The sequence below is a fragment of the Parasteatoda tepidariorum genome, chromosome 4, assembly GCF_043381705.1.
Source record: "Parasteatoda tepidariorum isolate YZ-2023 chromosome 4, CAS_Ptep_4.0, whole genome shotgun sequence".
NCBI lineage: Eukaryota > Metazoa > Arthropoda > Arachnida > Araneae > Theridiidae > Parasteatoda > Parasteatoda tepidariorum.
The window spans coordinates 18,811,215-18,825,570 of NC_092207.1; the positions used below are offsets into that span (position 1 = coordinate 18,811,215).

At 31.2% G+C, this 14,356-nt stretch overlaps 1 protein-coding gene across 1 annotated transcript in view; it reads right to left on the reverse strand.

The window, feature by feature from the left end:
• LOC107444177 (alpha-(1,6)-fucosyltransferase-like) overlaps positions 1-14,356 on the reverse strand; it is a 36,781-nt gene that overhangs the window by 13,418 nt on the left and 9,007 nt on the right. The window contains exons 4-5 of the mRNA XM_071179328.1: positions 13,597-13,786; positions 12,913-13,092 (exon numbers count right to left, since the gene is read on the reverse strand). Coding sequence (XP_071035429.1) covers positions 12,913-13,092; positions 13,597-13,786 — 370 coding nt within the window. The remainder of the gene's footprint in view (positions 1-12,912; positions 13,093-13,596; positions 13,787-14,356) is intronic.

Genomic DNA, 14,356 nt, shown 5'->3' on the forward strand with positions numbered 1-14,356 from the left:
AAACGAATGAAGTTCAGTGCCTGCCATTCGAAAAAAAAGGTTTTTTTTCTTGATGTTTTTTAAACAAAAAGAAAGCAGTTACATATTAATTTTTCTTTTAGTCTCGATGAAAAGACTATATTTCGTCCTTTTTATGTATATATATATATATATTTTTTCTATTTCTGATTATGCTTTAAGAGATCAGGTAGTTCAAAATGGTAGAAAACACTTTCAAATATAATGAATAATAATAGAAACAATATTTTTTGTTACAAACTATAGTTCTTCTTAATGCATTTTTAGGAGAAAAGAGTGACACAGAGAAAATTCTTTTACAAAATTTGCTTCTTTTTAACAAGCATAAAAAAATTTAGAAAGCTTAGAGAATTAAAAAAAGTTTTGCAACGTTACACTATTCATTGTTTTTAGATAAAAAGAATTTAGGAGTTCCCTATTATACTCTGTTTGACGATGTAACCAGAATCTTTTCATTTCTACAAGAGGGGAAAAAATGGAACTTCATAAATATTGAAAAAAGTGTTTCGAAAAATAAATTAAAATACTTCTACTAATCGGAGAAATATAAACTTGATATCGTTGTAAAGAAGAAAGTTCAAATTATTCAATGAAATAAAAACAAATATTTTCGAAAATTTTGACATTTTTCACTTTTTGGGTCTCCTTAATAATGGTTTAAAGAATTTTGAATACCAAGACGCCTTAACTCATGTATCCTTTTTAAACTATGTGATTTTAAATGACACTCTGCAAAATTTAAATGAAATCGCGGTTGAAGAGTTCTTGAGAAACGCAAATTTAAATATATGGCTTTTTAAAAATTTTTAACTCAGAAACTGTTTGATCAATAATGTTCAACTTTGGATTTTAAAATTACACAGCTTAAAATGATGTAAAATTTACATATTTCACATTTTAGTTTCCTACTAATTATAAATAACAAACAATAAGAGATAATCATTTATAAATTAGTTTTTACATTTAGATTCCTTTGGATAAACAAATTTTACAATTGAGTTGGATAATGTTTCTGATTAGCTTTAAAATTTCTTTAAAACATGACAAAAAACTTAAAAAAGCAACAAAAAAAAAGATAAATAATACCAACAAATACTTAAACTTCGGATTTAAACGAGCGCTTTCTGGCCTTAACTGCTGGAACCATACTTTCCAGATTATGGGTAAACCCCCCAAATCGAAATATGTTGAATAAAAGATATTGCTATTCATGTAAAACAGTTTTTGCGTCTGATTCTGTATAATATTTAATAGTTAATGCTAGCTGATTAGCATAATTAAGGTTGACCTTCGAAATTGTAAATATATATGTACTTACAACAACACTGGTATACATGTACTATGTAACTATACACTGAGTGGCTAAATTATTATGACCACCTTAGAGTTTTATGCAAATGAGTTATTGCGTCACAGCGTTGCCGCTAGAGGGCAAGATAACTACAACACGGGAATGCTGGACAAGTGAGTCATCAGTTATACTGTGTTGCTTGCTCAGATATGGAAAAGAAAAGTGATTTAACTGAATTTCAACGTGGAATGATTGCGGGTGCGAGATGTGTCGGAACGAGTATCAGCAAAACGGCTGCACTTGTGGAGTGTTCTAGAGCAGCAGTTGTTAATCTGTACAAAGAATGGACAATCAAGCAAAAAACCGGGTCTCAACGTCAGACTTGTGGTCGTCACAGGGTACTGAATGCTCGATCAGAGAGAAGGCTGGCCAGGGTTGTGCAGCGCAACAGGATAGCAACAGCGTGACAAATTGCAAGTGATCTTAATCAAGGAGCAACTGTGAACGTCTCTGAACGAACTGTTCGACGCACATTGCGCCGTGTAGGGGCGCATTGCGCCGTACTGAAGGGGTGGTCGTAATAATTTAGCCACTCAGTGTATATGTATGGTAATATATGTAACACTGGTATAAGAAATTGAGAGAGTTTGCAGACTTGATCGATTATCTCCAGAACTACTGGACCGAATTTAATGAAGCTTCATATGTACATATATTGATACAATTCAAAACAAATAACCATTAAACAATTGTAATACACACTAATGATCATGCGTAACTGTATCGGAAGGTATGAAATTGTTACAAAACAATTCAGGCCAATTGAAACATGAAATGATTAGCTGTATGTAAGTATGAAATCACGCTGCAAGGCCTGCATATCTGTAAGAAGGGACCATATCTCTTATTAACCAATCTCTTTTTTATTTATATTTAGTCTGCAACTGCTGTTTCATACCTTCAGACTTCAACGAGTGTTACGCACGATCATGAGTGTGTGTTACAATTGTTGAATGGTTATTTGCTTTGTATTGTATCAATGTATGTACGTATCAAATTTCATTAAAATCGGTCCAGTTGCTCTGGAGGTAATCGACGAAGTCTGCAAACTCTCTCAATTTCTTACAGCAGTGTATAGATTAATTAATATATATACACCCAAGAGCCATTACATTATGACCACTCTCCATCTATAACAATGGGCTCGCCCAGGTCTTCATGGTTTCTCGCCCAGAAGCAATGTTTTCATGGGGCACATTAGGACCCATAATCCTCATAGAACAATCCCTGACGTCTGTAAGCTACTTGAACATAGTTGCAGACCAGGTTCACCCATTCATGGCAACAGTTTTTCCTGCGGGGCATGATGTTTACCAACAGGATAATGTACCACGTCATAAGGGTCCAATCGTCATGGTTCGAGGAACATTACAGTGACTATCAAGTCATGTCTTGGCCCCCAAATTCACCTAACCTTCACCGATAGAGCATTTGTGGTCCAACTTGGAAAACCAAATTCGTGCTGCCACGCTACCCCCTCGCAAATGTGAGGGAATTGCAGGACCAGTTGGTGAGCGCTTGGTACCAGATACCTCAGACTACCTATCAGCACCTTGTGGAATCAATGCCACGGCGGGTGCTAGCAGTTTTGAGGGCTAAAGGTGGTCCTACATGTTATTAGCAGGGTGGTCATAATGAAATGGCTCTTCGGTGTATGCATATAATAATTTCGATATTCAGACTTTTTTTTTGCTACACCATGACTTTTATTTCGTGTTTTTATTATTTGAAAAAAAGCTATAATACAGATAGCAGCATAAAGTGCGTAACTTATTGCTTACCTTAAAATAAACAATAAAGGCTGCGTTTCCCCCTTCCGAAAAAAGGCGAGTTTTAAAGTTTTCGAGACACGAGTAGGGGGAAATTCGTGGAGTGCCTCACGTTTCATAGGCAGTTTTTGTTATAAATATTATCGTAGAATTTTTTTTCCCAAGCATATACAAGAATGCCTAGGCATGGTTCTTGAATGCAGTTCTAGTGGCACCATGCAAAATAAAATAAATAAATAAAAACTTTCTCTAGAAATGCAAGCTTTTGAACTAGAAAAAAATAAGCTATATAAAAACATTTCTAGAAAATAAGCTGTGAAAAAACATTTGATTTCAGCAAAGTAACTCGATAAATTATTAGATTTAAAACAGCTTTAAAAAATTATAATAATGGAGTAAAAAATTTATTTTTTTCCATTTTTAGGAAATAAACTGGAAAAAATATATCTATTTGAATTATTTAAATAAAAATCTAACTAGATTCAGAGCTATCTACTTTCTTGGAAATTTTGCAGAAATAGAAAACTTGTAGTGCCCCCTCGCAACAGCCCTGTATCAATTACATAAATAAAACCCTGATCTTTTCTTTTTTTAAACTGTACAAAGATAACTTAAAACAATTTAAACATTTTAAAAAGAAGCAAAAAAAAATTTTTTTTGCAATATAATAGAATTACAAATTTTGCCTAGTATTTTGGAACAGGCCCTTGGAAGTAATCTATTATTTTTAAAACAGGTATGATTAAATCACAGGTGCAAACTACCTGTTCCAGAAAATATTAGCCATCTCTAGAGCACAGTGACATAGAAGTTAAGCTCCCTAGTATATATGTGCCCCTCGCAACTTCTGGCGACAGCCCTGTATCAATTACATAAATAAAAACCTGATCTCTTCTTTTGTTAAACTGTACAAAGATAACTTAAAAACAATTTAAACACCATAAATAAAAGCAAAAATAATAATTTTTTGGCAAGATAATTGAATGACAATTTTTGCCTAGTATTTTGGAACAGGCCTTTGGAAGTAGTCTGTAATTTGTATAACAGGTATGATTAAATAACAGGTGCAAAGTACCTGTTCCAGAAAATATTAGCCATCTCTAGCTGAAGAGGATGAAATATGAAGTCAAACGGCGTCTGGGGAGGATGGAGCCAAGAGTAGGACTGGACTATAAATCGATATATCGCGACATATCGATTTAACGCCTGTATCGGCAAACCGATACAGCGACTTTCATTCCAGGCGATGCATCAGAAATCTGATTTAAGCCGCCGAGTAAAGAAGACGAACGATATACGATATAGCGATATAAGACACGCAAGGATCTCTTACGTTCAGATGCCAACTCGCGCTGGGGAAAACGATGTACGTATCGTTATATTGAAACGGCCTTGATTGATGAGCAGTAGAATCAGAATCAGTTTTGAGAACATATATCGTGATCTCGCATGTTCGTTTCCGCACCTCTTTGCTTTTTTTTACTTCTTTGTCGCGACTTGATATCGTTTCTTGTAGATTATTTTCAGAGGGACTGACTTTGTTATCACCGTTCTGAACGCAATCTATTATTGAAAAGAATATATAAAGAAGTGTTTCTTAATTAATTAGGTAAATTTTTCTTTGAAACAAAACTTTATTATTTATTTTTAAATGTGAAAATTAATTTTGATATTATATATTTAAGTCTTATTTTACATTATTGAATTTATTACAAACGGAAATCTAATTTAAGGTGCTAATAAAGAATTAAATTAAAAAGTAATTAAATTTGTTAGGCTATTTTTTACTTTATTTTAATTTATTGAAAACTTTTTGGATAAAATAATAATTTAATGGGTTCTTATAACTGATTTTAAATTTATAAATCTTTAGTTGTGTTCATTTTTATAAATAAAATTATAACAAAACTTATTTTTCCTCTTTTGGATTTGGACATAAGTCAATCAACTTTGTTTATTCAAAAAAATTAGTAATGTTTGCGATAGCGACTCCCTTTTTTAACATCATTTAGCACTTCGTTTTATTAAAGAGTATAATCGTGTTTTTTAATTTTCTTTCAATATTGTCAGTTGAATATATTATCGAATATCCTAATTCTTTTGTTTTTATTTTTAAGAAATTAAACCTTACTTTGTTTTTTCGTTCAGAATTCGGTAATTATTCAATTTAAAATACGGTAATTATTCAATTTTGTTCTTGTTTAATTTATTTAGCACTTTGTTTTAAGCATACAAATAATTTTTAACGAACTTATTTTTTAAATTTTCTTTCTATATAGTTAGGTAAATATATTGATAAATTTCAATTTTATTTATTTTTTTATTATTTATTTTTAAACTAAGAAATCTTTTGTTATTTGCGGGATCATTTTTAGAAAATATAACAATATCTTTCTTAAGCAAAACATATACATCAAATTCATAAATTAATTTAAATCAATCTGAATAGGAAGTTTAGATAGAAATCCGACTTTCTGCGCCTTACAAGTAAAGGAATTTCAAAAATACTATATCGCGATACATCGCTATATCGCGATGGAAAACTGACGATGCATCATGATATAAAATTTCTTATATTGCCCATTCCTGGCCAAGAGTATACAAATGTTATTGGCACTTCATATTTAACCAACCGCTCATTTGAAATAAGTATTGATTAACAAATTTAACCACTTATACCACATAAAATTAACACCGTTAGTAGTGCAATTAGATGTTTCATAAATAAATAATTTTAATAATAGAGTCATGCCTGTTCAAATCAAATAATCGCCAATTGTTTAGTGTTAATTGTTTTTTTCTTCAATACATTGCCAATACCTTTTTCAGAACTTTTAAACATATTTAATACATTTTAATGGCTCTTCTAACAATTTAAAGCAGTCTTTTCAACTACAAGTCAGCCGATCTGCTTATTTTACTAACATATAGATGGCATGCGAAAACGAATAAACTTACCTCTAAAATGGTGGGGACTCAACTAAAAATGTTTCAGCTACAACAAAAATTCTTATTTATTAGGTTTTTAGATTGCTTTATTAATACTAAATTGATCAAATTTCCACTTTTTCATATAGCCTCTTAGCCATTGTGATACAAAAGATTCTTTGCTTATAATCCCTGTATTGTATCACAATGTTGCCCAGGGAACGCCAAACGAGGAGGCGAGGCTATTTTATTCTAACTGCTTAAACACTAAGAAGAATATTTGATGATGTACAAAAGATCAATTTGTTTCTATATCATGAGCATCGACCATTATCTGTAAAATCTATCACTTTTGAAGTTTTGTCATAGTCACTTGGTTAAGTAGTCACTAGGTTTTAGAATAGTTGTTGTTTTAGTGTTTAGCAATCAAAATAGTTCCCCAAGAGGGCTGTCAGACATATTTATAAGTAGCCAGAACAACAACAGCCCCCCGAGGAGTAAAAGAATCGTTGATTCCGTACATTCCATGTAAATATATTCTTACAGGGTAGATCTATGAATTCTGCCACATTCAAATAACAATGTAAATAAAAATAACAAAATAAATACAGTAGCATAAATAACTACTGAACAAATAATTTTGATAAGCAGAATGACAAATGAAACTTAGATATTTTAATGCAAAACAATATGGAACAAAAGCCAAAATGATGCCAGGGTAAATTTTGCTTAAATACTAAACTTAGAATAATAAACTTATCTAGTACTTAAAACTACACATGCATATATGCAAGTTGTTCTTTACGAGAATTTTGAATTCAAAAGAGCCAAAGGAAGAATTGCATAAATAAACTCCGAAGAGACATAAAGACATGGAAATGACAGAATCTCCAATTTTTTCCCATACTCCTCTAAATATTTTTGAAAAGGTGGAATAGTAAAGCAATTGACTTAAATATTAATCTAATATCTATTAATTTAAATATTTGTTTAAGCTAAACTTATTTATTTATTTTTCAGAATGAGCGTTTGATCTACGAATTATATCTCTTACTTCATTTTAATTTAAATAAAAAACATGTACATTTTTTATAGATGTTGATTAAAAGGCATAAACATTTAATTCATTTACAAATGCGATAAATTCATCGTAACATAGGATGAAGGTATGAAATAAGAAGAAAACGAAATTATTCATATATTATAAGTTTTGAGAAACGGCAAAAGCATGTGAGGTAAACATCTAATATACAAGTCACTTAAAAAACTAAAATAGGGCATTATATTTAATTCATCTTTAAATAAGGCTTTTATAGATAAGAATACTAAATGCGCCGACAGTAATTTTAAATGAAAATAATGCGGTACCACAGAAGTATATAATACTTTTGGCAAGTTTAGATACGATATGAACTTTTTTGTTGCGAAATAGATTTACCATAATATGCTCTAGTAATAATTTTAAGTGAACATAATGTTGTACTACTGTGCCATACAATTCTTTTTGAAAATTTAGATAAAATATGAACTTTTTGATTACTAAGTAGGTTTACCGAAAAGTGTACTAGCAACAAAGTCAATAATTGTATTGAAAATAATGTTGTATTACTGTGGCATACAATCCTTTTGGAAAGTTTAGCTAAGATATGGACCTTTTGGTTACTAAGTAGGCTTACTGAAAGGTGTACAAGCAACAAAGCCAATAATTTTCATTAAAAATAATGTTGTACTACTGCGGGATGCAAACTTTTTGGAGAGTTTAGTGATAATAGGAACTACTTGGTATCAGAAACGCTTGACGTAAAGTGTACTAGCAATAATTTTAATTGAAAATATGCGGAACTACTGTAGTAGGCAATAATTTTGGCAAGTTTAACAACGATGTGAAATATTTGGTTACTAAATCAGTTTGTTGTAAAACGTACTATTAATAATTATAAACAATTCTAAATTCATATGGTACTACTATGATATAAAATCTTTTCTTTTTAATTTAAATACGATATGAATTTTTCGATTATTAAATCAGTTTGCCTTAAAATGCACTATTAATAATTTTAATCTGGTAACTACTTTGGTACGTAATACTTTCAGTAAGTTTTAAAACGATAATTGTTTTTTGGTTAGGAAGGTTTTGGTTACTAAATTGGCTTACCATACAAGACACATTTTTCAACGAAGAGAGATATAAAATAAAGTATAAAAAATATATAGAAAAAATTTTAAAATCTACAATAATATACTTTAATAAGAGCAATACTGTGAAAATTAATCTAATTGCTACTAAGCTATTTTAACTATATGAAATCATGGTAAGAGTGAAATAAATCTCGAGACACTAAGATTTAATATTTCTTATGAGTTCATTTTATGAATTAATTTTCTAATATTAACATAAGTATGAAAATCTAAGGGAACTGTATTTTATCTACTGTAGTTTAGATTAAAGTTGTTTACAAATACTATTTATTTATTTTGAGTTTGTTTTTAGTTTCGTCATTCGATGAGTGGAAAGTTTTAAAGGTACATACCAGTTTATGAATAAAATATTTACTATATGAGTGACTTTACTATTCCAGTTCGAACTAATTTTCATTTTAGTTTAAATGTTACCTGAAACGAAAATACTTATTAAACATACATAATCAGCAAAAACATTAGTTTTTGAAATCTTGAAAAAGAAACTGCGAGAAAATTTCGAAAACAAAAAATACAAGATTCATTTAATTGCTGGAAAGCTTATCAACGCTAAAATTAGCTAATCCAATTGATTGGCAACGACTTATGAACAATTCCAAATAATTTAGAATTTAATCAAAATGAAATTCAGTCACCGAAAAATGAACTAAGGATTTAAAAGAATCCAAATTGGATCTATGGTTTGTGAATAGATTTTGTACTAACTGGAAGAAAAAAATTACTCTGAAGGAGAAATTAGGGAAATGAAAATTTAAGATTCATTTAATTACTTAAAAGTTTACCAACTTTCAAGTAAGGAAATCTAATAGATCGGCAAAAGCCAATATGCGATTCTAAATATTTTAAGAATTAATAGAAATGACATTAAGCCATCGAAAACCGAATTGATTATAATAAATTCGCATTGAACTAATGGTGTAACAAAACATTGAACAAAAATATCTAAGGAACAAAGTAGGAATAGAAATCCAGAGCAGTGTAGAGTTCATAAAGGGTCATTAAAATGTCCCAAAAACAGGAAACTGAAAAGACTTTGTAAACAAAGTAAAGAAACCAGTAAAGAACTTTCAACTCGTAAAAGACTGAATTCAACCTTTGAAATAAATCAATCTCGGCTTTAAAGCCATTCAACTTCCAAGAGTACTTAGTACCAACATAAATCCAAAACAAGAGATCGTACAAGCATTTCAGCTGAAAGAATGAAACAATGTCACTAAAAGATGAATACACCAAACTGAAGAGGGAGTAAAAAACCATGAAAACAAAGTACAAAACGTTGAAATCCATGACAGAAAAAGCAGTTTTTTTAGCACTTTGAGTCACAATAAAACTTGTTAAGTTTCAATGGCAGTGTCTCAAGTTGAAAAGAAAGATATTTCAGAAAATTATATCGAAAAGAATTTAATCATGTGATGGGTTTTCAATATTTTCATTGGTCTAGGTAAATGATGTGATTTTAAAATATTCTCATTGGTCTAAAAAAATCAGGTGTTATTTTAAAATAGACGAAAGAAATATTTAATTACAACTGGCTAGCATGAGCACAAAATTTTTAATTCTCTATAAACTAAGTTTTTACCCAATTTGTTCTTATTGTAATGTTAGATGATAGGGAAAAAACACGAATTTTTCTTATATCTATAATTTTTTCAGTTTTAGTTAAAACTGAGGTTTTATAATGCTGCAATGTGGATAAAATAAATGTATTATAATTGCCTCTCACAATAATGTACTTAAAATTATACCCAGTTAGTCATCATTAGTGTTAGATAATGTCATAAAATCCTAATTAGGGTAAGATTAGTAAAATGGTTAATAGCATTTAGTTATATAAAATATTTTTGAAAATGTGGAATAGTAAAGCAATTGACTTAAATACTAATTTAATATCTATTAATTTAAATATTTGTTCAATCTACAATCTAACATATTGCTTACCTTAAAATAAACAATAAAGGTTGTGTTTCTCCCTTCCGAAAAAAAGGTGAGTTTTAAAGTTTTCAAGACACGAGGAGGGGGAAATTCGTGGAGTGCCTCACGTTTCATATGCGGATTTTGTTATAAATAATATTGTAGAATTTTGTTTTCTTCCAAATATTTACAAGATTGCCTAGGCATGGTTCTTGAATGTAGTGTTCTAGTGGCACCATGCAAAATAAAATAAAAAAAATAAAAACTTTGAGTAGAAATGCAAGCTATTGAACTAGAGAAAATAAGCTATATAAAAACATTTCTAGAAAATAAGCTGCGAAAAAACATTTGATTTTAGCAAAGTAACTCGTTATTTTGTCCATTTTTTGGAAATAAACTGGAAAAAATATATCTATTTGAATTATTTAAATAAAAATCTAACTAGTTTCAGAGCTATCTACTTTATTGGAGATTTTGCAGAAATAGAAAACTTGTAGGGCCCCTCGCAACGTCTAGCGACGGCCCTGTATCAATTACATAAATAAAAACCTGATCTTTTCTATTTTTAAACTGTACAAAGATAATTTAAAAACAATTTAAACATTATAAAAAAAAATTTTGCAAGATAATTGAATTACAAATTTTACCTAGTATTTCGAAACAGGCCCTTGGAAGTAACCTATTATTTTCATAACAGGTATGATTAAATAACAGGCGCAAAATACCTGTTCCAGAAAATATTAGCCATCTCTAGAGCACAGTGACATAGAAGTTAGGCTCCCTAGTTTATATGTGTAACATATATAAGGGTTGCCCAAATAAAAAGTGAATAAATGTGATTGCTTTAGAAAAAAAGTAGCGATAGCAGTGCAACACCATTACATTAGTTATGAAAAGGTGACACCATAATGCCGTTATTCAGAATTATAAAGGAAGTGCACCTTGTATTCTATACAATTGTTCCATAGTAACTGGTTAAAGATGACAGCGCTTAGAACTGAAGAGCATACAGTGGTACGATTTTTAAATGAGGAAAGTAACAGAATATAAACTCCTGCTAACCATTTCTTCAACACCATCTGCAATGGATTCATCGACAATCAGGGTGTTTGCCCTGATTGATGTCCTTCAATGGAAGGACAATGAATTTGCCTTCATTGATGTCTTTCAGAAAAACTTTTATTACATTCATTCACAGTTGCCATTTATTCTAAACAAAGTTCACTAACATTTTAAACATAAATGCATGATAACAGCGATGTATTGTTCACCTTCTCGCCTAAAAAAGCTTGTAATGTGTCTACCATTACAAAAATGCAATTCCAATTCACTAGTATATAAGACATGTTAACTCAATTCTATGATGGGGGTGCCTATATATAGAAAAAGGTCGATAAAGACTCATACTCCACATTGGTGACCTTCGGACGTGATGTGAACGCACCTACCTTGGCAGTAACGCCCACTCCTATATGAACACGCCTATCTTGACATCAACTCTCACTTCGATCTGAACACGCCTACTTCGATGGATGGTCCACATTGAAAAATTGACTTGCCACTTGTGACTGCGACATTATCCACCTCCTCGAGGTGTTGCTACTCAGTCTCTATCACGCACAACGTCAGCCTGCATACACTCTACTGCTAATGGCAAAACGGAGCAACCTCGACATTGAACTTAATACAGCTCTCATGACCAGCACAAGCACGGTGGTCTTAATACAGCTCTCCCGGCTTCGCATAAAACAGCAATGAATCAACTATTGGTATCCGTTCATCGAATTTTATTACAGATATAATTCTGGTGGGGGAGTACTGTAGTGTGCCTACAGCTACAAAAATACAATTCCAATTCACTAGTATACAAGACATGTTTGCTCGATTCTATTTTGGGGTACCTTTTCATAGATGAAGGTTGACATTGTTGATAGCTCCTTTCCCCCACAAACGTATTATTTTGTATGTTTCTATTCTGCAGGGGACTTTTATATTCAAATTAAATGCTCAAACCTAGTGGGTCGTGATGGCTCAGGGGATAGAGAGCTCGCCTTCCAATGAGGTTAACCGAGTTCGAATCCCAGTGATGACTGATCGTTCGAATTCCGCATGCAGCTCGCACCGACCGCAGTGTTGACGTAAAATATCCTTAATGGTAATGATCATGGGCTAGAGTACTCTTGCAGTCAGGATAACAGTAGGAGTTTTTCGTGGTTTTCCTCTGAATGCAACGCAAATGCGGGTTAGCTCCTTCGAAAAGTCTTCCACGAAGGCGGATTTTTCCCACTACTTCATCCAGGAGTTCCCTAGTCTTTTGTATTGGGCTTCAAATTACAAAGCTATGAAGTTGAACAATGATAGACGTAAACTCAAAATTGGGTTGTCTGTTCAACAACAGTTATAAAATAGAATAAAATATAAAATGCTTAGACGTAAACTGGTTACAAATACATGCAATCTTCGATATACTCCTTACCTTCTTTTATAACTTTGCTGCTATTGCTTTTATTTTTTACGCTAGCAGACATGCAAGTTTTTATTTGAGGGTCAAATTTTAATTTACAGATTTCATTCTTATGTGTGGTTAAATGAATGTTTTCTTTTTCAATCATAATTAACTGTAAATGAAAATTGAAAAAAATCATAAAATTCTTGAAGGAATTTTTGAAACGTGAAATATTTACTTTCATCGCTTTCTTTTTTAAATTTAACATTTAGAATAATTGAAACAATTACTTTCTACTGCATTCTGTCAGCACGTTTGGATCATCAGTGGCAAGAAACACTCTTCGTTGGATGATCTGTGAAGTCTCCAGTTCCAGACTGAGAAAATAATTCTCAACGTGTTCCATGTACTCTTCTAGATCGTGCGATTTTGCTTCAGTTCCAACTTTATCGGTCCGCCGAACGTGAACTCTAAAACATAATATATGACTCTTTAATAAATCAATGTTAATAATTAAGTTAAAAATTCTAGAAATGGATCTATATTTCCTGAAGCACACTTGTGACTATTTTTTTATAAGATATACTAAAAGGTGTATGTTCAGGATGAAAAATAAATAAATTATGGAAAAGACACGAGTTCGGTTACAGTCCCTGGCCAAATAGTATTGTATAGTAACAGCTGATAATTAAGATTTTACTCAGAATATTTGTTATAGTGCGTCCAATAATGGCCAGAGACTGTATATAATTTTTCTTCTTTTTACTTTTCGTTTCAAAAAGTTCAAACGTTTTCGTTCAAAATCCTAACTGTGCTAAAATTATTCGCTACTTAAGGATAGAATAAAAGAAATTTTAAATTGGACACTTTGGATATATTTTCTAAGGGCAAACTTATTTCGATTTTGCCAAACGATGGAACTAAGAAATAAAAATAAAAGTTTTCATTTTAATAAATTTTCTTTCTATACTTACCCTACAATTGGACTTGAAAAATTAATCATACTTTCTAAATTTTCAATAGATAATTGTAAGTGTAAATTTGGCCTCATAAGGTAAGCTAAGAACTGGCCATACCACCAAGCAAGTGGATTACCGTACAGAAATATCATTTTTGGAGCAAGATCTTCAGGTAGAGTGCGCAGTAGCCAACGAACTTTATTGTCTGTTTTTAAAAAAAAGAATAAGATTTATCATTTTATTATTTAAGATAAAATTTACTATATTCTTCTTAAACAGAATAAATATCTCAAGATTACCCGATTTCCCTACTCTCCACACCTTTCCCCTCTTTGTTACCAGGGTTCCAGGCTTTCCCAAACGACGGTACATTTCAGTAAGAAGTTGGAATAAGTATTGAGGAAAAAGCAAGATTTATCGAAACCATGGTAACGGAGAGGGGGAAGTTGTGGAGAGTAGGAAAACCAGGTAAAATTGAGACGTCTATTTAAAAGGAGTATAATAAGTATTGATAGGAATAGAAGGACTAGTTGTAATACAATTTATCATACAATTAAATTAAATGAACTCTTGTTAAAGGATTAAATTAAATAAACTTCTGATAAGAGTTTGGATACTACACTGTTAGAAATTTTAGAACGTGTTGAACTATAATAACGCTTAAATTTTCCACAGCCTTATTATGGTGCTAGGTTGAACCACATCATCATACTTCTTGAAGATGATTACTCTGTCCTGTGGTTTAACCTTAGCATAAATTTGGTTGAATTAAACA